The sequence below is a fragment of the Anoplolepis gracilipes genome, chromosome 5, assembly GCF_047496725.1.
Source record: "Anoplolepis gracilipes chromosome 5, ASM4749672v1, whole genome shotgun sequence".
Classification (NCBI taxonomy): domain Eukaryota; kingdom Metazoa; phylum Arthropoda; class Insecta; order Hymenoptera; family Formicidae; genus Anoplolepis; species Anoplolepis gracilipes.
In genome coordinates, this window is record NC_132974.1 from 6,353,856 (window position 1) to 6,377,263 (window position 23,408).

At 38.7% G+C, this 23,408-nt stretch overlaps 2 protein-coding genes across 6 annotated transcripts; both read right to left on the reverse strand.

Moving 5' to 3' along the window:
* Positions 1–502: 502 nt before the first annotated feature.
* Positions 503–4,296, reverse strand: LOC140666070 (uncharacterized). 4 transcript variants are annotated; one of them, XM_072892837.1, is made up of 4 exons: positions 4,171–4,296; positions 3,671–3,835; positions 1,065–3,428; positions 503–807 (listed from the first exon to the last, which is right to left on the reverse strand). In XM_072892837.1, exons 2-4 carry the CDS (start codon positions 3,832–3,834, stop codon positions 765–767), a joined length of 2,571 nt encoding a protein of 856 aa, XP_072748938.1. In that variant the 5' UTR covers position 3,835; positions 4,171–4,296; the 3' UTR covers positions 503–764. The 4 variants fall into 4 exon arrangements, with proteins under 4 accessions (XP_072748938.1, XP_072748937.1, XP_072748935.1 ...); XM_072892836.1 differs by having other exon boundaries at positions 503–804; positions 1,065–3,443; XM_072892834.1 differs by having other exon boundaries at positions 1,065–3,443.
* A 740-nt stretch (positions 4,297–5,036) lies between these two features.
* Positions 5,037–23,137, reverse strand: LOC140665960 (MOXD1 homolog 1-like). Of its 2 annotated transcripts, none has more exons than XM_072892596.1 (11): positions 22,972–23,137; positions 21,323–22,523; positions 9,822–9,971; positions 8,646–8,819; positions 8,326–8,409; positions 7,690–7,879; positions 7,160–7,425; positions 6,491–6,909; positions 6,060–6,256; positions 5,792–5,922; positions 5,037–5,624 (listed from the first exon to the last, which is right to left on the reverse strand). In XM_072892596.1, the coding sequence occupies exons 2-11, from the start codon at positions 22,391–22,393 to the stop codon at positions 5,466–5,468; spliced, it is 2,841 nt and encodes a 946-aa protein (XP_072748697.1). In that variant the 5' UTR covers positions 22,394–22,523; positions 22,972–23,137; the 3' UTR covers positions 5,037–5,465. The 2 variants fall into 2 exon arrangements, with proteins under 2 accessions (XP_072748697.1, XP_072748696.1); XM_072892595.1 differs by lacking the exon at positions 22,972–23,137 and adding an exon at positions 22,765–22,906.
* Between the last annotated feature and the right edge of the window lie 271 nt (positions 23,138–23,408).

Here is a 23,408-nt window from a genome sequence, read left to right on the forward strand (position 1 = left end):
TGTATAGCAAAAGTTGAAAAACTGTTTTGATTTATATTTTTTTATAATATTAAATAATTTGTTAACCAAAATAATTAATATGCTGAAGTACCGTGTAACAATTAATTTGTTACTACTTTAAAATATTTTACATTTTGTAATAAAAGAAGCTGAATATTTGTCTCTTTTTGCAGTTTAAATTAATTGATGATTTAGTTAATATCGCATATAAAATCTAATGTTTACATGAAAATATAATTTAATTATTAATTAAATATAATTTATTTTGAGTTATTTATAGTTAAAGAAATAGTTCAAAAAACTATTTGTGTAAATTAAAATTATCATAATACGTTAAATTTGTTCATATTTCAAGAAGACATTTCTTTTTTTGAGTTTAGGATTTTTTAAATTGCAGTTTATTAAATAATATGGATAAAAGAAATAGCGCATGGTTGTAAAATTTTAATATTGAGAAAAAAGAGAAAGGGAATTATATTTAAATAATGAGAGCGAGTTCAACTACGCAACTATTTTTTTATTTTCGGACAAAATATATCTTCTTAGAGATATATATATATGTATATATATATACGACATTTTTGTGGGATACATACACGAGCTGTACATTAATATACATTAATATTTCTAAGTATTTTCGGGAACATTACATACATACATTGCAACATAATATTTTAATTCATGAAATAATAAAATCGACAGAAGCAGGTCCAAGAAGTAGCATTTTTCAGTGCCGTTTTGGTAGCCAACTATATCTCTTTCTTTCACCAGAGTATGAAACGTTGCATTTGCTGTGCCATATTACTACTGAAAGAATATTATATTTTATAGTATATATCAAGAATTCTTAAATATATATATTTTGTATTTTCATTTTGTTGTATCTTTCATATTATTATTACTATTATGCGTTTTATTATGTTGATAGCCACATTTAAAAGTTTTAATAATTTTATTCTGTCGTATTTTCTAAAACTTCTAAAAATTAACAAGTATTTTATTATTTTATTTTATTCTCTAAAATATACTCTAAAATATTTTATAATAATTATAATGTGTCTTACCCAATAAAAGTTTTTTTGCCGTTATAGAGAGAAAGTCCGTAAACAGTACAAAGTGCCACGACGAAAGCTTGTCTCATAAAGTCATATGTTGTAGGATACTTGAAAAATTCGTAGTCCATTGACTTGGGAATGATTTTTGCAATTCCAATTTTCTCGATACTTGCGTCCTGCGAATTTCGTTCCCATTTTGTAGACAATCGATTATTAGATGCGATCCTTCGTATAGAAGAAATCGTTCTCTCAGCAAACAATGTTCGCTGTTCGCGATTTTGTTGAGGAACATTATGAGAAGCTCTGATGTCTCGACGAAGAGAAGCGAGTCGAGATGAATCCTTGACATTCAGATTCGATGATCTCTGACGCAATTGTCTAATAGAATCTTTTTCAGGAGACTCGGCAAGTCGATTCTCGACTGATCGAGCTAGTCGGCGCTCCTCCAGACTTCTGGCCTGTTGACCTCGTCGCGCATCTGATCTCTTTTCCAACGAATGAAGGACTCTCCTTTCGTAAGTTGCTGCTCTATTAACTCTACGATCCATCACTCGCATGGGGATTGTATTGCGCAGTTCGGAGTTACGCTCCACGCGTCGATTTTGCGTCCTGTATCTTTCGAGTGATATCGAGCTGTCGTCGATCCTTCGCTCGAACGATTTTCGTGAGTTGACAGTAGATCGTTTTTCTAGAATTCTTCCATGAGACATTCGCAATTCCGAATTTCGTTCTAGACGTCGATCTGTCATCCTGGACGCTTCGCGCGATCTCGCGTTTTCGTCGATTCTTCGCTCATTGTCAGTCGATCTTCGTGAATCGCGTCGCTCTAAGACTCGTCTTTCCGAAGCTCTCCTAGACACTCGTTGTTCAATTTGTTCGCGAGATTGTTGCGGGACAATCCTTCGTTCCTCGCGAGATCGATATACGCGGTTCGTCCTTTCTCGTCGTTCCAGAGTCAAATCTCGTTGCACTGTTGAGGAATCGTGCGATTTGCGATCTCTGGACTCTTTGATTTTCGCAAGTTCACGACGATCGACCGAACGGGAAGATCGAATTTGTCTCTCTCTTCGTTCCCGACTGGAAATGTCTCCGAAACCGTAAAGTGAACGTGCTGGAATAGTCCTGGAATTCTCTCTTGCAGCGTTTCCGCGCGAATCACGTTGGCTTACGATCCTCTGCGAACGATTTATTCTTTCTCGACGTACGTCCTCGGAAACTCGCGGCATCGTACGATCGAGAGATCTTGGACCAGTAAGACGATTCTCAACCCTTCGGTGCTCGATGCGATTTATTTCCACAGATCGAGCCAAAGACCTACGTTCGGAGGACAATCTGCGTTCGTTAGATCGTTCAATATTTGATTCAATCGATCTGACTCGTCTAAGTGTCTCGCGGTCAAAATCGTTGACACGTTCCATCGATCGCGACTGCAATCGACGATCGTTGGATCTAACAAGATCTCCACGAGAATTCCTGGCGACAATCGAAACACGTGATCTACGTTCTTGATTAGCAACGCGATCGACAAGAGCGCGACGGTTTTCAAGGAATTGTTCCCGATTACGACGATTCAGATTGTTGTTACGATCGATGTCTTCTCGTGCGACATTTTCCGAACGAGTCTTCAGGAGAATTCTGCGATTCTCGCGACGATTCAATCGTTCCGAGTCTCGACGTTCGATAGATTGCAACCTACGCTCGCGTATCTCAGATCGGTGATCCACGCGAGTTCGCGTCAGATCTCGGAAATCGCGACGACCAGCTAGAATATCACGCGAATATTCTTGCCGATTGATTTCACTCGGGCCTCGTCGTTCCATCGAGAGTGATCTTCGATCGTTCGTACGAGACTCAAGAGAATTTCGTCGGCCAGCTGATCGATCGACGCGATTTTGCCGATGCGCGATTTCGTTGAGCTCGCGTCTTTCTGTAGATCGCGATCGGGAATTCGTACGATCGGCCACACGACGTTCGAAATCTCGCGCGATAGAACGGCGATCGGTCGCTCGGTTGGATAAATCCTGCGACCGAGAGAGCCGAGCGGGATCGAACGAGTTCCTGGCGTTGCGGGATTCCTTGATTGTCCTAAATCGAGATTCTCGAAGTCGGTTGGATTCGTCAGATACGCGAGTCCTGGATCTTGAGAGCCTCTCCATCATTCTTAAATTTTTCGAGCGTTCTTCAATCTTTCGCGCACCGATCGTAGACAAGCGATCGAGACTCAACGATCGAGAAAGCACGAATCTTTGAGATATAGGTGATTTGGATACTTTTATTTCATGATCATTAATAGGCTTGGGAGCTTCTTCCGGCTTGGTAATCAGATGTGCAGGCAATTTGACGAGAGGATTCAAGTTTGGGCAGGCGTCCACCCTGGAAATTATGCTTCTGTAATTTTTATTATAAATAATTAAAAAAAAGAGATATATGAGTATGAATAATCTTTTTTTAAATTAAAAAAGTAATAATATAAAAAATATAAAAATTGATATATAAATACTTTTTCGTTTAGAAATCTTATTATACAAAATAGATTTAGGACTTTGGAAATATTAATATAAAATTAGAATTATATAAAAACTTTTTTTTATAAGAAATATTAATTTGGTTCGTACTCATGGGGAGCTTGATGCGTGAGTTCAGGTCCTGCGAGACTACCGGAATGTCCTTCCCTATCCCTAGACACTAGTCCCAGCGTCAGACATGCGAGCGATACTATTAAGAGTCCAATGTATTGCCAAGATCGTACGGGCAACACTACGTGACGTGTACGTCGCATCCTGTCAAAATATTATCCAAATTCACGTAATCTATAATTGAGTAGAATGCAATTCTATATACATATACGTACTTGTGTTTTAAATATCATTTTAAATCTCAAATCACATTTAAAAATTGCCAGAACAAAAAATAATAATACACGCAAAAATGTTTTAGTTTCGAAAACGAAAACAATGCATTTAAAAAAATGTTTTTTTAAATGCGAAAAAATTTTTATTCTTTTATTTTTTTTAATAAAAAAAGATTGGCTATAAAATTTAAAAGTAAAATCTTTCGTATTAAGTTTCTCGCGGCTTTAGAATATCTCAGAGAATCTCAACGTAAAAAGCCATACCTGAGAAATTCAAGAGAGTTGTTGCCAAGTAGGTATTCCGAAGGGCTTGAAGAGAGGGCTCTTCACGTTTTCGCGAGAAGTGCTCTTCCTCGGTGCTCCGGGAAGCTGCTGACGTTGAATCTCCCGAGGGAGCGAGTTTTATACTAGCTGGACCCACGACGTAATTCGATTGAAACGCAATTCACCGCTTATCAGCAGCAACCACATGGTGCCCCATACGTCAGCGCGACAAGATCACCATGAACAAAGTGCGAACGGGCAATGTTGCGAACAAAAAGATTGGAAAACTGCAATGCGTTTTCGGGTTAACCAGCCGGAGAATTGCGAATCAGGACGATGGTCGCACGTGGGTGTTCTTTAAAACTCATTGAAGCTTAATTCCAAAGGATTTAAATCGCTTTCGAATTGATTGATCGAATTCATTTCAAAATAATAAATTTAATTAAATAGAGATGTTAAATACAGATATAGATCATAAATTTATACATAATGCGTTATAAATTTGAATAATTCTTTTAAAGAGAAATTAAATAAAAATACCCGAGTCAAAATTTTTCTTTTAATTTCGACCTCGATTTAATATGTATTTTTAATATTTTTAATACTTGATATCTTCTAATACTTTAATACTTTAAGCAGTCAAATCATTCTATATTGAAACTATTTAATTAATCTATAGTTTCTCTTTTGAACTTTAAAATGATAAAGTACGAGCTTAATACAAATTTTATAAATATAAATAAAATCTATCAAAATCCTTCATAATTTATAAACATAAAAAATAGGGGTATCTCACTCTGGTATCAAGAGGAATATACAATGTTTACAAACACATTTATTTTTATACAAAACTGGCATTATAAAAAGAGAAGCTTATGTATGTCTTATAAATACTCATTATTAATATATATATATATATATATATATAAAATCATATTTACATATTATATTATATTATATTATATTTCTACACACACATATATATATATATATGTTTATCATGTGCACTAGATCGACGAAAAATTTTGTCGTCCCCTTATGAAGAGGAATCGACCAGTGGCATAGTATTTTAGGAACTTGTCGATCTGTTTCGAAAAGCGTGCGAGGAAATCGCTCGTTGTGCAAGGTATGATCGCTTAAATTAATAAATTAATCGGCTTTGTTTAAATTTGGGAATGTACAGGAAATGTTCGTGACGTAGAAAGCCGTTTACATACTCGCGTAATCGATAGTGAGAATCGCAGTCATCTTGCAACACTTATCGTTGACTGTAGTTGACTATTTGCTCAGGTATTTTACAACATAACGATCGATACGATGATGATAGTGACCAGGTTTATCACGGAGGTATGAGAAATCCCAGAGGAACCGGATGTGTTCTTAAATTCGTTACAGGTCGTGTCGTTCATTTCCGGTAACGCCGTGTAATTCGGGAAGATCTGAATATCTGCCGGCTTGAAACAAAAAATTAAGATAAAATATATTATGATAATAAAAAATAGATACATATATAAAATTATTAAAATTGTGAGTTTAATAATTCTTAGTATTTAATTGAAGAGTGCAAATATGATTTTAAATTTTGATTTACAAGTGTTTTAATTGCATTGAGAGATTTTACCAAAGCTAATTGGTCGTCTCTTTTTCTGCAGAATGTCATATGCCTGCCGTGATAAAGATTATTTTCTATTGATCTTGCGAGCAATTCTTCCGTCCATGGCAAAGCCAGCATATGTTCAGCCATAGTGCGACCTGAAAATATATTGAAGAAACGTTAAAAATATTCTCTAGGATTCCATTAGACACAAAATATTTTAATTTACTTAATAAATTAAAATGTGTTATTGATTTTTCTTGTAATATAATATTTCTATTATACATATATTTACCTCGAAATTCTTCGGGCTCCTCGATAATTAGTCGTGAAAAAACATTATCTTCGTCGCTTTCTTCTGTGTAATCTTTCATCGCTCTTAACGCGGACTCAGCTTCCTTAATAAAAGTCTTGTCGATCTCGTCTGTCGGTCTTGCGGCCGGATAAGCGGAAAGCTGTTGCTGATTAGCCGAAGGTAGAATCAAATCAGTTCTGGAAAAGAAATATTAAGTTTAAGCTAAAAGGATAAGGCCAATATATTTTTGATTAAAAATATTATTCATATACAATAAAATTGCTATAAACCTATCTTAATTAACATTAACAAAGGAAAAAAAATTAATATTTTTTATACTTTTCAATAGATAATTAAATCGAATTAAAAGATTTTTTATTTATTATTAAATCATGCTGTATCTTGACAATATTCTGTGCGAGATAACTCACCCATTCATTAAGAATAGCTTCTCCAAGTAGTCCATCGTCACCCCTCTAAAGCTTTGGACACCGAGAGTTTTGAAAAGATCCCTGACAGGTGTTACGCTGTAGCAGCCGGCGAGCGGTGTCCTAGGATAATGCACGACGAACGCCAGGCACATCTCCTGGGTAGCCGCGTAGCCGCCTAGAGTCGGTTTCGTTCTGTTCAAAGTGCCGTAAACGCATTCCGCGACGAGCTCATCCCCAGGTAACACCTTCACTTCCTTCTCCAGTGTATGAGACTGCTGGTAGTCGAAATCAAAGTGATTATCCTGGACTATCCTCGGTAATTCTTTACCTCGTCGAATGTGCTTCAAGCTAAGACGACGTCCGGCTAAATGCGAATGCAGGACAACCGATATGATATTGATACCGTCCTCAGGGAACATCTGTGGAAGAAAATTTAAAATCAACTCTTTTTTTTCATATATTTTTTATTTCATTGTTTTATGCGCGTTGCAATTTTAAGCGTTCATTGCAATAAAAAGAAGTGTAGAAATATAACGATTAAAAACAATATCAGAACTGCAAAATTTGTTTGTGCAAAAAAATAGAAATATTATTTTTTATTTTTTTCATTTAATATTGTTTGTAGAAGCATAAAATTGTTGCGTATTTTTTGTTCAATTTTAATATTACCATGTTGGTGCAGTGCGGAGTGCAGTATCCAGCGGTGGCATATTCCTTTTGCTTCGGAGGTACTAAATGAAGAGGACTGACCGCCACGCCGGCCACGAGGATACCCGCTTCCTGAGGACGAAGTTTCGGAGTCAAGTAGAGTCTTACGCCGCTGCTGTCGATCACTCTCTTCATACTCGGATTATTATAGTGAACTTCCAGCATGTAATACGAGCTCTCGCCGTGTTCAGCTACAGGTATACCGACGTGTTCCGGCAACCACTCTCCTGCAAGATAAATCGTGCGATAAACATTTTATTATACTTTTATTAAACTACTTATTGAAAAAAAAAATAGTTAAGTAATACAATTTGTCGTCCGAAAATTTTCTCTTTCGATTTCTCTTTAACGTTCAGATCGCGCAAAGACGACAGAATTTTGTCGACGTTCTGAACGTATTTTGATGTTTTGCGGAGAATTTCATGCAAATTATCTTGCCGAAGGGGACAGTAATTTGATCATGGTTCCAATATACTTTGTCTTCAATTTACCTTTGCTGCCACGAGCCCAAGCGAGGACGGGCTGAAGACACGTTTCCCATGCTCGCGGCATCGTCGGGCTATAGCAACGGGTACCCGCGATCCTGGCATGTTCGCCAAGGATCGGCGACGTCGATGCGCACTCGTACAAGATCACGTGATGGACCAGATCCTCGTTGGACTTCTCCACAAGTGGTGTGTACTGAAATTATAACATATGTATAAAAACGAGAGGTTCAATATCGCGATATTTGTGCACGAAAGAAATTTCAACTGATTTTCTCGGATTAGAAAAAAATTAGATTTTAGCTTTTTTGAAGAACTCCATCGATGTCTAAAAGATCGATTGGACGAAAGTTTCATGACGGGATCCTGGGAACAGTCACGAACTTTTCTCCCGCGAGACCGTCTCACATTGACAGTCGGCTAACGTTTCGGTACACGCAGTGACATCATTCCGGATCTTTTCTTTATTCTAATGACGCGCGCGTCCACGACGTCCGGCATAAATGACCGTGATTCGTGAAGCACATACGAATCAGGCCCAACCTTTACATTCCATCGCAGTGCCAAGACTTATTCTCGAGAGGTTCGCGTCTACTTGAGAAACCTGTTAGCGAGAATTTGCATCGCCGTGTGTTTACTTACCCCTATCATGTGGTGTTTCTCTCTCAGCGAGGAAGCCTTGAAGATCTTGCACCAGTAAATGGTGTCCGTGTCGTCTACCTCAAACTGTCAAAATGACGATAGTATTAAAAATGGCAATTCCTTAAAACACGTGTAGAATTAAAAAGAATGACAAAGACGATTTAAGTAGATTAAAATAAAATTTAATTATAAATAATCACAAAGTAAAATTATCTGTAATTATTTTTTTATTTGTTTCTTTCCTATAACACTGTGCTAAAATAAAACTATTATGTTTTTATTAGCTAATGAAAATATTAAAGAAAGAGGGCATATTCTACCTGGTTAAGTTTTATGTCCCAGTGTCGTATATTTTGAGTTTCTCGCGGTGGCGAATGTGCCGCAGCTGTCTTCAACCTTAGGGGCTTTCCGCCTCGTCTATTCTCGTGCCATATCGCCGTGTTTAATTCTGGATCGGTCGGATGTAGAGCCCACAGCACTCTGACAGTGTCCTCCTGACATCATACAAGCAAATTTCGCTGTTTAAAGTGGCAACAACAGTCAGTTGAAAGATATTAATGGTAGATGAAATACTTGGTATTTTTCAATAAAATTTTGAAGAAATTCGATAAATAATATTTCAAACGCGAATTATACATATAGAGTGGCATGCAATTAGAAACGGGTACGTTGATCGGCAAAGGTTTGTGCTTCGGCAACGGGGGGACAGACGGCATGTTAAATGCCTAAATACCACCGCGGGAATTCGAAGCAGCGGGGCCTCAGGCCCTCTTAAAACCTGCGGGGTCCCTGCTTTCCGGGCATAAATCGAAAGAGGGTTCTCCGCGAATTCTACAGAGTCGCGACGGTTGTATAGTAAATCTTCCGGACCTTCTCCCTCTCTCTTTCGTTTTCTTTCTCTTTCCCTCTCTTTCTCTCTTTCTCTCTGGCTTCCTCGGACCCCGTTTGAGCCGGTACGAATACTACAGTGAGATATGCGCGCAGCGAAACTTGCTTTCTTTGCACGCATTTTAATTACAGAGTAGCGGATTAGAGGTCGGAAGGTAATTTGGCGTTAGCGAGGCGCGATAAATTTCCGGCTCTCGCTGCGTTAATGCACGTTTGCGAATCACTCTGGGCCATTTGAATGACTCCTTTCAATTACGTATAATATTTGAAGCCACTGGAGGTTCGGAATTTGTAAGATTTATTTTAAGTTCAAAATATACCTCTGGCTCCACAATTTTATAAGCGGCTGTTCATCATCTATTCTATAATGTTGTGTTTAATTTCTAATTTACAACAATTGTTCGAGGAGTAATAATATATAACATTGTGTCCATTATAAAATCAAATATTAACAGCTTCTTTTTACTAATTATTTGAAATGTATTATTTTTTTTAATATAAAGAGAGATATTTTACAATCGAGAAACGAAAAATTATTCAGACTTAATTAGAATAGGAATGTTCATATAATTATTATTTTTAAATTATGTTCTAGTCTTAAGGCTTACTGTGAGCTGACGATCCTGAGGGTCGCATGTCTGCCACTTCCTAGCAAATATCACCGTGGTGTGCGTCTCGTTTTGCGAACCACCGATTATTCGAACATCCTGAGACGTGTCAACAACTGGTGCAGCCTTCATCTCGATACCATGCGAGTCCTGGAACACGAAAAGGGAGAGACGTTAGAATTATCGTCAGGGAGTTCAACGTACCTATCGAAACAAGGCCCTGCGGGCCCCGAAACTCGCTTCTTGTACCTTGAACGAAAAATCGAGAGCTTTATCGGGTCAGGTGAGTGCCAGGTGTTCGCATGCGCGGCGAACTGGGACTAAGGGTCCTTCGACGCAATTTGTCTCTCCAGCCTACTTTCTCTTTTACTTTGCTTAAGTAAAGTACGGTGAATGTGTCATTTTTTATCTTATGTCGCGGTTTTCATCCACGCGTTTTAATGTCAGCAAGCCTGAATGACGTGTAACTTGTCCTCACAAAAGTAAGAGATTGATGTCGTTTTAATAAAATTAATTACGCTGTGATTACAAAGAGTTATACAGAGTGTACTACTTACGGGTTATTTAATTAATTCTGAGAGTCGATTCCCTTAATAAAATTTAAACTGAAAAATATATAAAATTAAAAATGACAAGTTAATAAAAAAAAAATCTTAATTCTAAAAGGATGTAAATTGATAAAAAAATTTTTTTTTTACAAAACGATATAATGATCGAATAAATTAATTAAAAACAGCTTTTATATGATAGATCTGGCACACTTTGCATATAAACGGTTATGATTTGATGAAGAGATATCCAGAATCACAAGCCAATACTTTAGTGACCGTTGATAAGGCGTTACACTTTGAGAAGAAAAGAAGGGAGTAATTCTCCAGCTGTGTTATGGTAGCGCACGCGAATAAGGGAGGCCGCAGGCGTTTAGGTCCGTTGGGTCCCTGTTACGGTGGGGTGCACGCTGACATTCGCGGGGCGAGAGACGAGAGGCGAAACCCCGAAGGGAAGTCTCCTTCCTGTTCGTAATGAATCCAAATAATTGCCGCAGCGTCGTCATGCCCCGTGGAGTACTACGTTTCTCGTAACGAGCACGTGTAGAAAGGAAATAGTAATAAGTGCGTCTCGCGAAACGTTGCGAGGAACCGGTGGAAATGTGAATAAGGAAAGATACAAGAAGGAAGAGGGCTAAGAAACGCTCTCATTAATATTAAAATAATATACAAAATTTCTGTTTCGAAATTATATATTTTCATTTCGTTGGATTGATTAATTGTGTTATCGTATCGCTAATATTTTATACTCTATACGTTCAGTCTTGACATTTTAAAAATTAATAATTTTTATTTATTTATTAATGTCTATTATATTTTTAACATACGAGGGTGTAAGAAGAGAAATTATTATTTTAATATTATATAAGACAGAAGAATTATATATTATAAATCCTCAATAAACAAAGATTTTATCCTTTTATTTTTTTTTAACTTTTCAAAGTTACCGGTGACTTCATCTGTAAGATGAATGTATAATTTTCGATCTTCAAGTAAAGATAAGTGAGTTTTAATTACAATCAGTTTTGTTAGCATGAAACAACCTGACCGGCCGGGTATCATAATAATATACGTGCATAAATCTACCCGGAAGTCTGCGAGAATTTTATTTTTTTTTTATCTCGATCACAGCGATAGAGTCGCATCGCAATTTCGTGGGGTTCAAGTGCGTTCTCACGAAGTTCGCGACGGTTTTCTCATGCCATCCGGATATTCTCATCGCCATCAGGCTAATTAGTACGGCCCTAGCGTTGTTTGGTGATTAAAAGATCTACGATCCGAAAAGAAGACTGTTTTTAATTAATTCATTCGATCGTTATCCAAAAATTGATATTTTCAATTGAATCTATCCTTCAACGTGTGAGGCTCTCACGCTAATATTTAACGGTAAATATAAGTCCATTAATTTAACATTTGCATGTTTCGTCAAACTCTTTTGTTGCTTGTGAATAAGCTATTTTGATACATAAGATCGAAATGTAAAGGAAATACCGTGTGTCTTGTCCGCGGGTTATCTACTATCAATATTAATTTATCGAGAATAAGTTCAAAATAACACGAATCATTCGTGCACATCTGGGAACCAGTTAGGCATCTCGGAAACTAGAAAAAGCCTTTAAAAAAAAAAGAAAAAAAATAAATTGAAGGAAACACTTTCAATTCCCACGGTGGATTATCGCCTGTCTGCGTCGGGGTGAAAAATGTGGCAAAGTGACTGGTTAGACGAAAATATTATGCAAACGGTCCGCCGAGGTGCAAGCCGGCTCTCGCCCAGACATCTGATTTTCTGTGATTGTGAGTCACGAGGCTGACAACGATGTGTCTCGTGTTCCCGATTTAAAAACGGGTTTTCTCGCGGCGAAGGATAACGAATACGTCGTCCACGATGTCATTATCGCAATCCTCACGCGAAGACTACTATTCAAGGCTCGTTAGTCGCGCCTCGATATAGTCGAATCGACGACTTCATCGATGCGACGAGAAGAGAGATGAAGATTGCAATTTAGATCGTCAGGATCCAACAGAGGATCGAGAGAGGACGATCGAGGGGCGTCTTCGATCCGCTCGGAACGGCACGCACGTCTGCACGCGGAAAATTAATTCGACGGATGTGACGTCACGGATTGGCATGATCGCGCTTCCTGCGAGAGTCTCCCGAGAGGCTTCTCCACTCGCGTCACATGCGAGTTCTTCTCGCGAGGCGTTCCCAAGATAGAGGAAAGGATACGAATCCTTGAGCGGTGACGTGGATTCTCTTCTGTGAGACATTCTTTCTCATCGCATATCTAATCAACGTTTTATTTATTTATCGCAACATGAGATTCATGAGATATCGCCATAAGTGCGACGTGAGCCAAGAGATAAAAAGATTCTTCTCTAGTTCTTCTGAAGATTTGAGACCGTCTTAAAAATCTCTAAATCGCGAGGAGATATCACAGCATGGCCTGCACATCATATCAGGATTAAGATCAGGGTTCAGATCGTCTGTCGAAGATCCTTCTCGCATGACGCTTCGACAAAAACAGGATGTCATATGGAACGTTTTCCCGTGGTTTTGCCTACACAATACGCGTCTCGTATAAATGCCGATCGGCGGCTTTCTACGCGAGAGACGCAAAATCCCGAAATCTCGGTTGCAAATATTCCGTGGAATGTTTTTCCGTGAGATGGATCGTAAAGTCCGCAAAAAGGAAACGCCGCCGTGTGTTGTCGCTTTGTGCCCCGAAAATGGTTCCCATGGATCCCATGGTCCATGAAGAAAAAGGAAGGAATGTCTTCGAAGAGGCGCCACTAGGAGAGAATGTTCGCCAGGTGTTTTGGTAGTAGCCTCTTCTTCATTTTTTCTCCGTCTCTCTGTTTCTCTCTCTCTCTCTCTCTCTTTCTCTCGCTCTCTCTCTCTCTTGCACTTTGAAGTATATGTGCATTTGGGTCGCCTTCCCTCGTTCCTCTCCCTTCCTTGCTCCGCTGTCCTCTTTTACTTAACTTGCTTCTTCCATATCTTGCTCTTCCTTGCACCTTTCTCTTTCTCTCTCTTTTTCTTTCTTTCTTTTCTTTCTTGCTCTTTCGCTCTCGACTCGCCGGTGAAACCAACCGCACTTTCCGTTCTTCTTTCCTTTTCTATCTTCTTCACATGTATTCGGTACCTTTTCCCCCTCTTTCTCGTCCGAATCTCGTTTTTACCACCTGGCAGAACAGCAGCTGGTAGCAGTTTACTCCTCAGTGAAAAGGGATAAAAGACTTCTCTGTCCTTTGGGAACTGCGGCGAATCCGGTTTAGCGATCGATGACAAAATTTGCGCAAAATTGCTTGCAGACTTGTAGTTCATAGATGTGACTTGTGTAATTCAGTTACATCATCGTAAAGATAAAACTGAGAAACCTATATGACTCTTGAAATATTTATCTCGTATAATTTAATTACATCGTGAAATAATTAATTTAACTAGCTAGAGATAATGGCAGTGTGATTTCTTATCTTATTTGTTAACATATGTATTTTATAATAGTATGATATATATGTATATACATAATTTTTCTTTTTTAATACTCACGAGCAAAACTAAATGAGCGTTAAAAAAATCTATAATAATATTAAAGAATCGAAATAAAACAACATTGATCAGAGAATCTACATTTAGAGAGGATTATTACGATAGGGCAGAGAATTTTGCAATTTTCTTCTTTCATTTTTAATTCTTAAACTGATTTACTTTATTTTGTTTTCAAGACAGAGAAATTATAATTGGTGTCGAGCTTTTAGTCGCGATTCCGGTCCCGGTTCTCACGTGTCCGCGGTCCCGGCGTCGGAGAAGCGCGTACGCGGTTAAGCGCAATTACGCGCGGCAAGTCGTTAAGGCTCATCGTGGCCGGTTTTACGAGCGGTTACGTGGAATAATAATCAATGAATTAAAATGCGGTTGAAAACCCCTCTCCCTTAACCGTCGGGGAGGCGCCTGTTCTACCGCCACTCGGGGGTGCGCGCGTCCCCCGCAATTTGTTCGGCGGACCGCTTAACGATTCTCGCGGTTACTACTTTAATCGCACGTGGAATTTCTACTCTCGCCGATCGCACTGATCGACTTAAAAACGCACTGAGAAAACCTCCGGCGTGTAAAGTTCGAAGTTGTATTTCAAAATCGTTTCTACAAAGAATAGTTATGTTTCTTTTGAAAGGAAAAATCTGAGCAGTTACAGATATATTAATCTATCAATCAAATATATTAATAGATTAATCTGATAACTTATAAAAGAAATTTGAAATGCTATATTATTAATAAATAAAATATGTCAGTTATTTTCTTTGCGCAAATTAAGGCTTAAATTTTCAGACAGCACACGTTTTAAATAATAGGAGGATTTATAAATTATGCATCTTCGACATTTCGAAATAATCGTAGAACTAGGCAAGTCTTTTGGGAATATGAAAGTGGGTCTGCGAACCAGTTTCGCGGTGGTTTGACTAAAAACGCTAATTTGCTCTCTTTTTCTTAGCGTTGTTTTCGGCCCTGCAAGCGAGACGGGGCCCAAAAAAAAAGGTCCGTAATTCTCATCGCGCCGCTACGTATTATATTATATTACTGGTAACCATATCAGTAACACCAGCATGACAAAAAAAATCAGCAGTAAGAAAAGAGAAAAATAGAAGAACATTTTCTTGCTTATTCAGGACGTTAACTCCAGAGTTGCCCTGATATCAGACTGTCTTCCTGTTTCTTGCCTCTTGCCACTTGCGACGGAAATGGAAGAGAACTTCCGCGCTTTTTATACCTATTTTTTTCTATCAGTTTTTATCGGTTAGATGTATTCAACGGAAATATCTTAACATTATTATTCTAATGCATGAAAGGATTAAAATGAAGGAATTCAATCGATGAGGCTACATCAATATTTGAGATTGATATCGGTGAAAAGAGATTAGAATTATTTGAAATTAATATAGCGATGCACATATTTTTCTTTTTACTTTTAAGAAAAAAGTTAATTTTCGCTGTTTCAATGTGTATGTAAATAAAAAAGCAATATTTTTTTATTATAAATCTATTTAATTAAATATGAATAATTATTTACATTTTCGTTTAATTTAATTATATTTCCGAATTTTACTCTTACGATATTAAATTTCTATGTTTCTATTTTTTAATATCGAAAAGTTTTGCAGCAGACATTACTTGTAGACCAGTTTACAAAAGCATTGTCTAAAAAGATATCTTCTCGCTCGAAGATTCAACGAATTTATCAGCTGGATGGCATTATTCAAAACTTAATATTAATATTTTTTATAACGGAAAATGATTGCAAATAGCTCGCAACGCATTTAAATGTCACTACCGTATTAATTAATAAACTTTTAAATTAATAATCCTGAATCACTGTTTCTTCAAGGAGAGGTCCCTCCAAATCTGCCCACGGCAGGTTATTACGTTGTAAAATCGGGCTTTCGCCCGAAGAGCGGAGTCTCGGATTACGAGTAGAGAGAACGCGGAGGAGATCGCTGTAAGAAACGTACGACGATTCAGGTACGTGATTCCGAAGGGTGGTTCACTGAGACTGAACAAATGGCACGGTACGGACGATATTTTATTTGGCCAGGATGAACCGGTCCCGCGACGCAAGAATCGTAAATCATATGGCTGGGTTATGTCAAGAATTCTGGAATACTAATAAGCACCTCCTTCATTTATTCAATAATTCCTTTCGATGTGTCAGGGATATTCGTTCGATCGATTTGTAATCGACTTCCGTCCAGCATACCCTATGAGTCTCACTTCTGTTAAACTTGGAATAAGAAGGCGCAAGAAAAATTGCACGATATTTCCCACAAATCTAATCGAACATATATATTTTGCAAGAAGAATGTATTAATCCTGGATATTCTTAAGATTCTCGAATATTATGTAGCATTACTGAAAAATAAGGTAGCTTCTTACAAACAAAGAATAACTCGTATTAAGTTCGAAGAAGCATCGATTGAAAAACCCTCACCAAGTACGAGGATAATCTTAATCCGTGAAATATTCTTCTTTGGTCGAAAGGGAATTTCCTTTCGTCTCCTTTTCGTCGCCGCAAAGAACCGCGGTGTAATGCGTGAAACGAGATAAAACGGCGGAACCGACCGGACGACTTCTACGACACGAAGAAGAAGAAGAAGAAGAAGAAGAAGAAGAAGAGGAAGAAGAAGCGAGGCGAGGGAGCAGTGATTAGCGCGAAGACGGATCAGATAGACAAATTCTCTGGCGAATTCCTGGTCTCTTCTTTGCATGATGATACACTGTACCGGGTTAGTGTAAATATCTCGTTGTTGATGCCTAAGCTGTACAACGTGGCAACGCAATAGCACCATAAAGTCGAGGAGCTGCCTGACCCACCTTCGGGGCATTCGAAGAAATATATAAATTACCGATGTTCTTTCTACCTATCACACCTTCGCTTCTTTCACATCCGCACCTTTTTCGCACCACTAATCGTGCTATTAATACATGCTACCGGCGTGACGAATCTTTATTGCACCTCGAGGCGAGCTATCTATGATTGCTTTCATTACAGGTAAAAATAACTTCCGACAAATTTTGTTTCTCGTATTCAGATAATATTTTCGTATTACTTTTTAAACGATACTTTAATAATAAATTATTGATAATTAATGATATAATTTTAACTAATAATAATCAATTATGATATAGCGCGAGAAGTGTCTTTTTTATCACACGAGTCTTTTTCAGCCGCGTTATTTTTTATTCTTTTATTTAAGAATTTTTAAACGTGACGCGATAATCATTAATCACCACTAATCCGGCTATCATCCAAGACACGTTAAGGATTTTATTTTTGCGTTTCTTCAGCATGTATGCTGCGCTTTGTGAGAAGATAGCGGCCGAGTATCTTCGCGCGGGAGGGGTCGACGTGAAGTGGGATTGGAAAAGAACGAAAACGTGTTGGCCGGTGGTAGAAAACGAAGAAGAGGGATCGTCCGGGATAATGAGAAAAAAATCGCAGCGAAATCTGGTAGGAGAAGGTGGCGGAGGAAGACGCGGAGCAAGAGGAAGAGCAGGCGGCCTGTCCATGCACCGTTGCGCTCGACTGTCCGTCCGTCCGTCTGTCCGTACGTCCTGGACAGAGACCCGTCGCGTCGGCCCTTGGGACCAGAGGATGGACGGATCGCAGATTACGTACATTTCAGATTCGCTCGCGCAGCGACTCGTATTTCCCGGCGCGGTAATAAATTACGATCGTAATCGTCGTGTACGCACGCACGCACGCACGCATTGTCGGTCACGCTGGACGACGTCGTCTTTAAACTTTTCCACCGGTTGCCGATGAGACCCATTCATGGGTCTCCCTTTCGTTGGCAAAATTCTCCGCCGCGAATCAATAGAGATTAATTAATTAATTATCCGATGCGACTTCTTCGCAAATCCTTCCTGATCCCACTTGATTGATATCGTTAAATTGAAGCTTTAACAATGTAATTTGATTTTGATTTTCTAATTCAATAGCATATTTTAATTGCATTTATCTTTAATTGGCAGAATCTATCAAGAGGTCTCGATCTTTGGGGCTTTCAGGACCCGAGGTATCGCGTATTTTGATATACACATACGTATCGCCATTTCGTTTCACCAGACCGAGACTATCCTTTCGTCCTTCTCGGCAGAGAGCGATGCTCAAAGATTCGCGTACGGCCCCCCCGCCGACGATGTCTGGAGGCCTTGACTGGGCCCCTAACTCCGAGCATACCCGGCAGGCCCTTCCCTTCGTCCTCTCGCCTTCAATCTTCGCACACGACCACACTTGGCCACGCAAATTCACATACGTAACCCTTATATCCACATCGAATGTGTATCCTTCGCCGCCGGCGCCTTCAACCTCCGAGGCGTCTGAATCTGAGTTTAAGTGCATCACATGTCGGTGCAACAGGTACGAGCGTACAAATGATATTTGTCAAACGAATTTCTTTATGAAACATCATACGCATATATATGTGCACGTGGGATACTGCCAACAATAACAAATTGTCGCCTCAACGGGGAGTCTCTGCACGCCGATTATGATGCCCGCGATTAAAAACATCTTGTTTCTTATAAAAAAGAAGTTGATTTGCATCAGCGCTATTTTTTAAATTATATATATAAATTTTGCATCGATTAGTTAAATATTTTTTTTTTTTTTAAAGAAGAGAAATCTATATTTTTTTTCTCTTTATCAATTATCAAATTTATTATAGTCTTATAAGAAAGAGAGTTCGATTATAATAATTTTCTGCACACGTTTCTAATTTACGTAGTGGCAAATTATTCTTACGTTGATGAGATACCTATAGGTTCAGTCCATTTTGTCGGGAGATTTACAATTCATCAAGGTAAGAAGGGCACGGGGGTAGATCGATCGCGTACGCGCCGAAGAAACGCGCGGCGAGAGGCCACCGGTCAGACATAAATTTATCACGACGTTATCTCGTTCGTTGTGGAACCACGTTCGTTAATTTTATCCTGGCCTTTTTCTTGGATCCATGCCTTCCCTTCTCCATCCTTTGCTATCCCTCGGTATTTCTTTGCTTCACCCTCTTTTCCTCCCAACCCTCTCTCGTCGTTGAAACGAAGATCAGGTAAATCGACTCACGAAAATCCGGAATCGGTGTGGAAACGTGGTCCATTGTACCGAGTTTTACGTTCGACAGATTTTAGGACTCGCCCGGTATACATCGCGTGACTCTCTCGAAACTGCGTTTTAATCTTTTCTGAAAAGACGAGAGGGCAAAGCGTGAATTAACTTTGAAGAGAAGAATTTTTGCGAAAAGAGAGTCGCTTTATAATCTGGACAAATACAAGTCCCTGGTAAAAATAGAATCAATTCGTTTTACAGTAGAAGGAAAAAAGGATGCCGAAGAAGAAAAGGAGACTGTTACGAATAGTGTAAGAAATTGCCGAGTAAATTCCGCGTTTTCAGCCTCCGTATTAAACGGAAAGGACAAGCCGCGATCTCGAAAGGAATTTTTCGAGCGGTGATATAAGGCCGGACGTCAAGCGTAATGAATATAAATTTAATTAAGATTAGGATTTCGGAGAAGAACAGGCTTCGGGCCGAAGCAGGTTCTGTGGGTCCGGACCCTTCATCGTTTAGTTCTCTTCTCGTCTCTTTGCCAGGTCCTGTGGTACCTGGTCACCAATTAAAACGTCTCGTGCCACCTTTTTCGGAAATTTTAATTGTCACGCGGTATTATTATTTTACACCATATAGTAGATAATTACGTGTGCTATTATTTTTGTCGATCAAAATTATTATTATTGACAGGCGTATAATTCCTTCTCGTAGCCTAACAAGTTTACCGTCCTACGCATTTTTCAAAGGATACTCGCGACATGGTCATTATGCATCTGGATGAAGACGGCTTCATCGGACATCATGACACCGTGTTAATTAACGTTTCTCATTAATACGATCAGTTGCGTGAGCGGGCTTGGAAAGCGATTTCGTCGTTCGGATGGAGAGATGCGGCTCAGGGTTAGTCGTGATACTCCTTTTGTTGTTTCTCCCTCTTTTATCGAAGCCCCGCGCAGATCCTTCAAGCTCGACCTCCCTTTCTGCTCCGACCGCCTTCTTAATCTTCCTTTAATTCCCCGGCTTTCTTATTTCTTTAGCTCCTTTTTTCATCCTTTCGTTTTCTTCCTTTCTCTCTTCGTTGTGCTTCTTCTATTCTTCTTCTTCTTCTTCCTCCTTCTCTCCATCTCGTTCTCCTCTCTTTGTTGTCGCCCCCTTTTTGTATACCTATCTCCCTGCTTCGCGGCCTTTCACCGGCTCTCTTCGCCGGAGAGAGATATGCGCCGACAGGTTTCGAACTGTCTCGTATCTCGTTTCGCTGCTTCGGCGCGAAATCAAGCCGAAGAGTTCTTTTCTTCGTTCTCGCTTTTTCCGTTCGAACATTTCCGATATTGATGTGTCGTCAAGAGCAATCAAGATTATGTGTTGCAATTTCGCACTTTTAAGTAATTCGATTAAAAAATATTACAAGTTCTATTTTATATATATTTAAAAAACCGCATTTTTATCGTATTTTGGACTAAAAAGATTTTATTCCAATTAATTATGTCGAAATTATGTTTAATTATTCTGTAGACTTTGCGAAACTTTCTTGGAATCATTTTATATTTTGTCCTTTTCTCGCCTTCCTTACTTTTTATAATAATAGTAATTAAATATAATAATTTTGGTGAGCTGTACTTTGATTTAATCATTAAAGTTATTCATAGAGAGACCTGACGAAGAAAAAGCGTCGAGAAATCATGTCGATTTCGCGCGATCGCATATGTTACGCAATCGATAAGCGACAATAAGAAGAAAAGTCCTTCGCACGCGATTGAACGACGAGACGGCGAGCTATTAATTAATCTAGTTAGATCGCAATCATTTTATTAATCCTTGTTCGCATTCTCATACTTACACAAATCGCTTTTTGCGCGACAATCGCATTAATTTCACGTCGCAATCGTGTGAAAATAATTTGCTGCGCATAAAGCATCAATAATTGTGGAAAGAAAAATTGTTTTACAAAAATCTTTATATATTAATTTAGTATTGAATTAATTTTTTATTAAAATCAATTTATTGTTTTAGAAAATTTATTACCTAAAAAGAAGCGCTTCAGAAAAATTGATTATAAAAATAACGTACTTTATAATTTAAAACTAATGTATTTTCATGATATGTAGTATATTAAAATTAGAAATTTTTTCTCCCCTCTGTATTTTTGTTAATTATAAATTGTATATAAGAAATAACAATAACACAATAATATAGACATATGATTCTTTGATCAGCAGATCGAAGTTATGCGGCTCCTGATACCTTTTTGTATGACGAGGATCGTCCCGTTTTTTCAGACATCGAGATTTATCGATCATCCGGTCGCCTTCCTATCGATCAACCGTCGTGACAGAATAAAATCTGGTAGCAGACTTACCAGTAGATTGACAACACCAGTGTGATCGTCCACCCAGGCGAGTAAGATATCGGCGCCCATCATGTGGCTCTTTTCGTTGAAGCCGATGCCAACGTAGCCGAGAGTCTTGGCGGTCACCCTGAATGTCACTTCCTCGTCATCCGAAGGATCCCACTCAAGGATCACGTCACCATCCTCGTCGAGTTTCTCGTATCTAGTGAACTTTTGCACTTTCTTAAATATTCCTCGATTAACGCCACTTTTTTTCGCGCTTCTTCTGGATCTCGTTATCATCTTGTCCTTGATGTGATTCTTGGCTGATTTTTCTACAGAAGGGAAATACTTCTTCGGTATCCGGTTTTCCCATAGCTTCGGCATTCTTTTGAAACTCGGATCATCGAACATCGGATTGATTTGCTCGTTCTCGCTGATGATTTCGAACTGCGAAATCTCCTCGTTCTCTGTCTCTTCAGAATCGTTCCATTCTTCTACTGGAATCTCTTTTGAAGATTCTAAAGGTTCGATGACGAGTTCTTCGACATCAGTTTGATTCTCCAGAACAACCGGAAGTACGTTCTTCAATGCTTCTTTTTGTTCTTCGATTGTTATATAATGCGAAGTATTCGATTCTATTTCGTCTTTAACGATACTATTAGATGTTGATTTCGCAGTTTCGATATCGATTAGCGTATGCGAATTTTCTGCTTCGGAAATCATCGTCGTTTCCTCAGAATGTTTCGAATCCTGCGTCGCATTCGAGAGAATTTCGTGTTGATCAGGATCAGGATTCTCTTCTCGTTTATTCAGATAGTCCAAAGCGTCGTTTTGATAAGAGATGATTCGCTTCTTAGCTTTCCATTGCTTCAACCACTCCTCATCGACGTCCAATCGTTGCTTCTTGAAATGACCGATCCTGAGCAGCGGTTCCTCATCCTCGGTGCTCCTTTTTATCCTTCTGGAACCGGGATGCCGTTTGCTACTGTATAACTTTGTCTTCATGGTCTCGTCCATGTGCTGGACGTAAAGATCCAGTAGATCGCACTTGACGATCCAGCACGCGATCAACATTATGATCACCCTGAGTAGCAACATCTTCCGCTTTCTTTTTTGCTTCCTGATTCCTCATACGATCATTTAAACAAATTCTGCCGTTTATTTCACTGTCAATATTAGGGCCATCAATTTGTCTCTTGCTCCTCCTCTTCTCTCACTCTATCTCTCTCTGTTTGTATCAAATTAAATAGATTTATATATATATCGGGATTCAATTTATCACTATCATCTTTCTATTAATCCACTCAAATTTAATTGTAATCTCCGTGAAAAACTCTTAATTATTTATTGCAAGCATTGTACGCTCGCAAGCTTTTCAGGAAAAAAATGATTTCTTTTCACGGGAAAGAATTGTTTTTGACCTTGTTTTATCACGAAAATTAATTTTGACGTTAATATCTCAAACTTACACCGATTGTACCTATTTGTGCAATAAAAATTAAATTAATTGGACGTGTATTAAGCTTTAGCTTCTTTCACGATTTTTCGTTAATTCGATTTCCAACACACCGGTCTCGAGAACGATCTTCCATACATGTTGCGCGCACGACAGTTGTGCCGGGACTAATTTAAACATGCGGCTGCCGCTGCCCCTGCAGATGCTCGCAGCTGCTTACCTGGCTCCGGTCCCCTTCCTTCAGGGCCCTCCGAGACCGGGATGTGTTGCCGACTGTGTGTTAGTAGCCAGCAGCCGTATGAAAGCACACAAATACATTCTTCTCTATCACATATCTTTTGGTTTCGACGTAGAAAATGAAAGGAAATGGAATCTACGAATCTAGGACAAAATAAAATTTTCCCTTTCCGTTACTAAAAACGACACGGACAAACAATTTTTTAAAAACAATTTCTAATTTAATATAATTGCTTGATTTTTTTTCTTCATAACATTGAAGCCGAATGGTATAAATTATACTTTACTTTGTTGAACGAGTTATTTACTTAAATACACTTTAGTCCTTTCAACCGATATCTATTATTTACTATCAGTTCTTGCAACGCTCATTGTGGATCAATTTACATTTTTTGACCTCCGTTCAGTCGCACGTAACGA

Excerpts from the sequence above, each read along its gene's own strand:
- LOC140666070 (XM_072892834.1), bottom strand. The coding sequence starts at position 3,834 with ATGCGACGTACACGTCACGTAGTGTTGCCCGTACGATCTTGGCAATAC. Across the intron at positions 3,444-3,670 it reads ACGCATCAAGCTCCCCATGA|AAGCATAATTTCCAGGGTGG; the intron begins GTACGAACCAAA and ends TAAAAATTACAG. Across the intron at positions 808-1,064 it reads GGCAAAAAAACTTTTATTGG|TAGTAATATGGCACAGCAAA; the intron begins GTAAGACACATT and ends ATATTCTTTCAG.
- LOC140665960 (XM_072892596.1), bottom strand. The coding sequence starts at position 22,393 with ATGTTGCTACTCAGGGTGATCATAATGTTGATCGCGTGCTGGATCGTC. Across the intron at positions 9,972-21,322 it reads CTGGTGTTGTCAATCTACTG|GACTCGCATGGTATCGAGAT; the intron begins GTAAGTCTGCTA and ends TTCGTGTTCCAG. Across the intron at positions 8,820-9,821 it reads CTCAGGATCGTCAGCTCACA|GAGGACACTGTCAGAGTGCT; the intron begins GTAAGCCTTAAG and ends GTATGATGTCAG.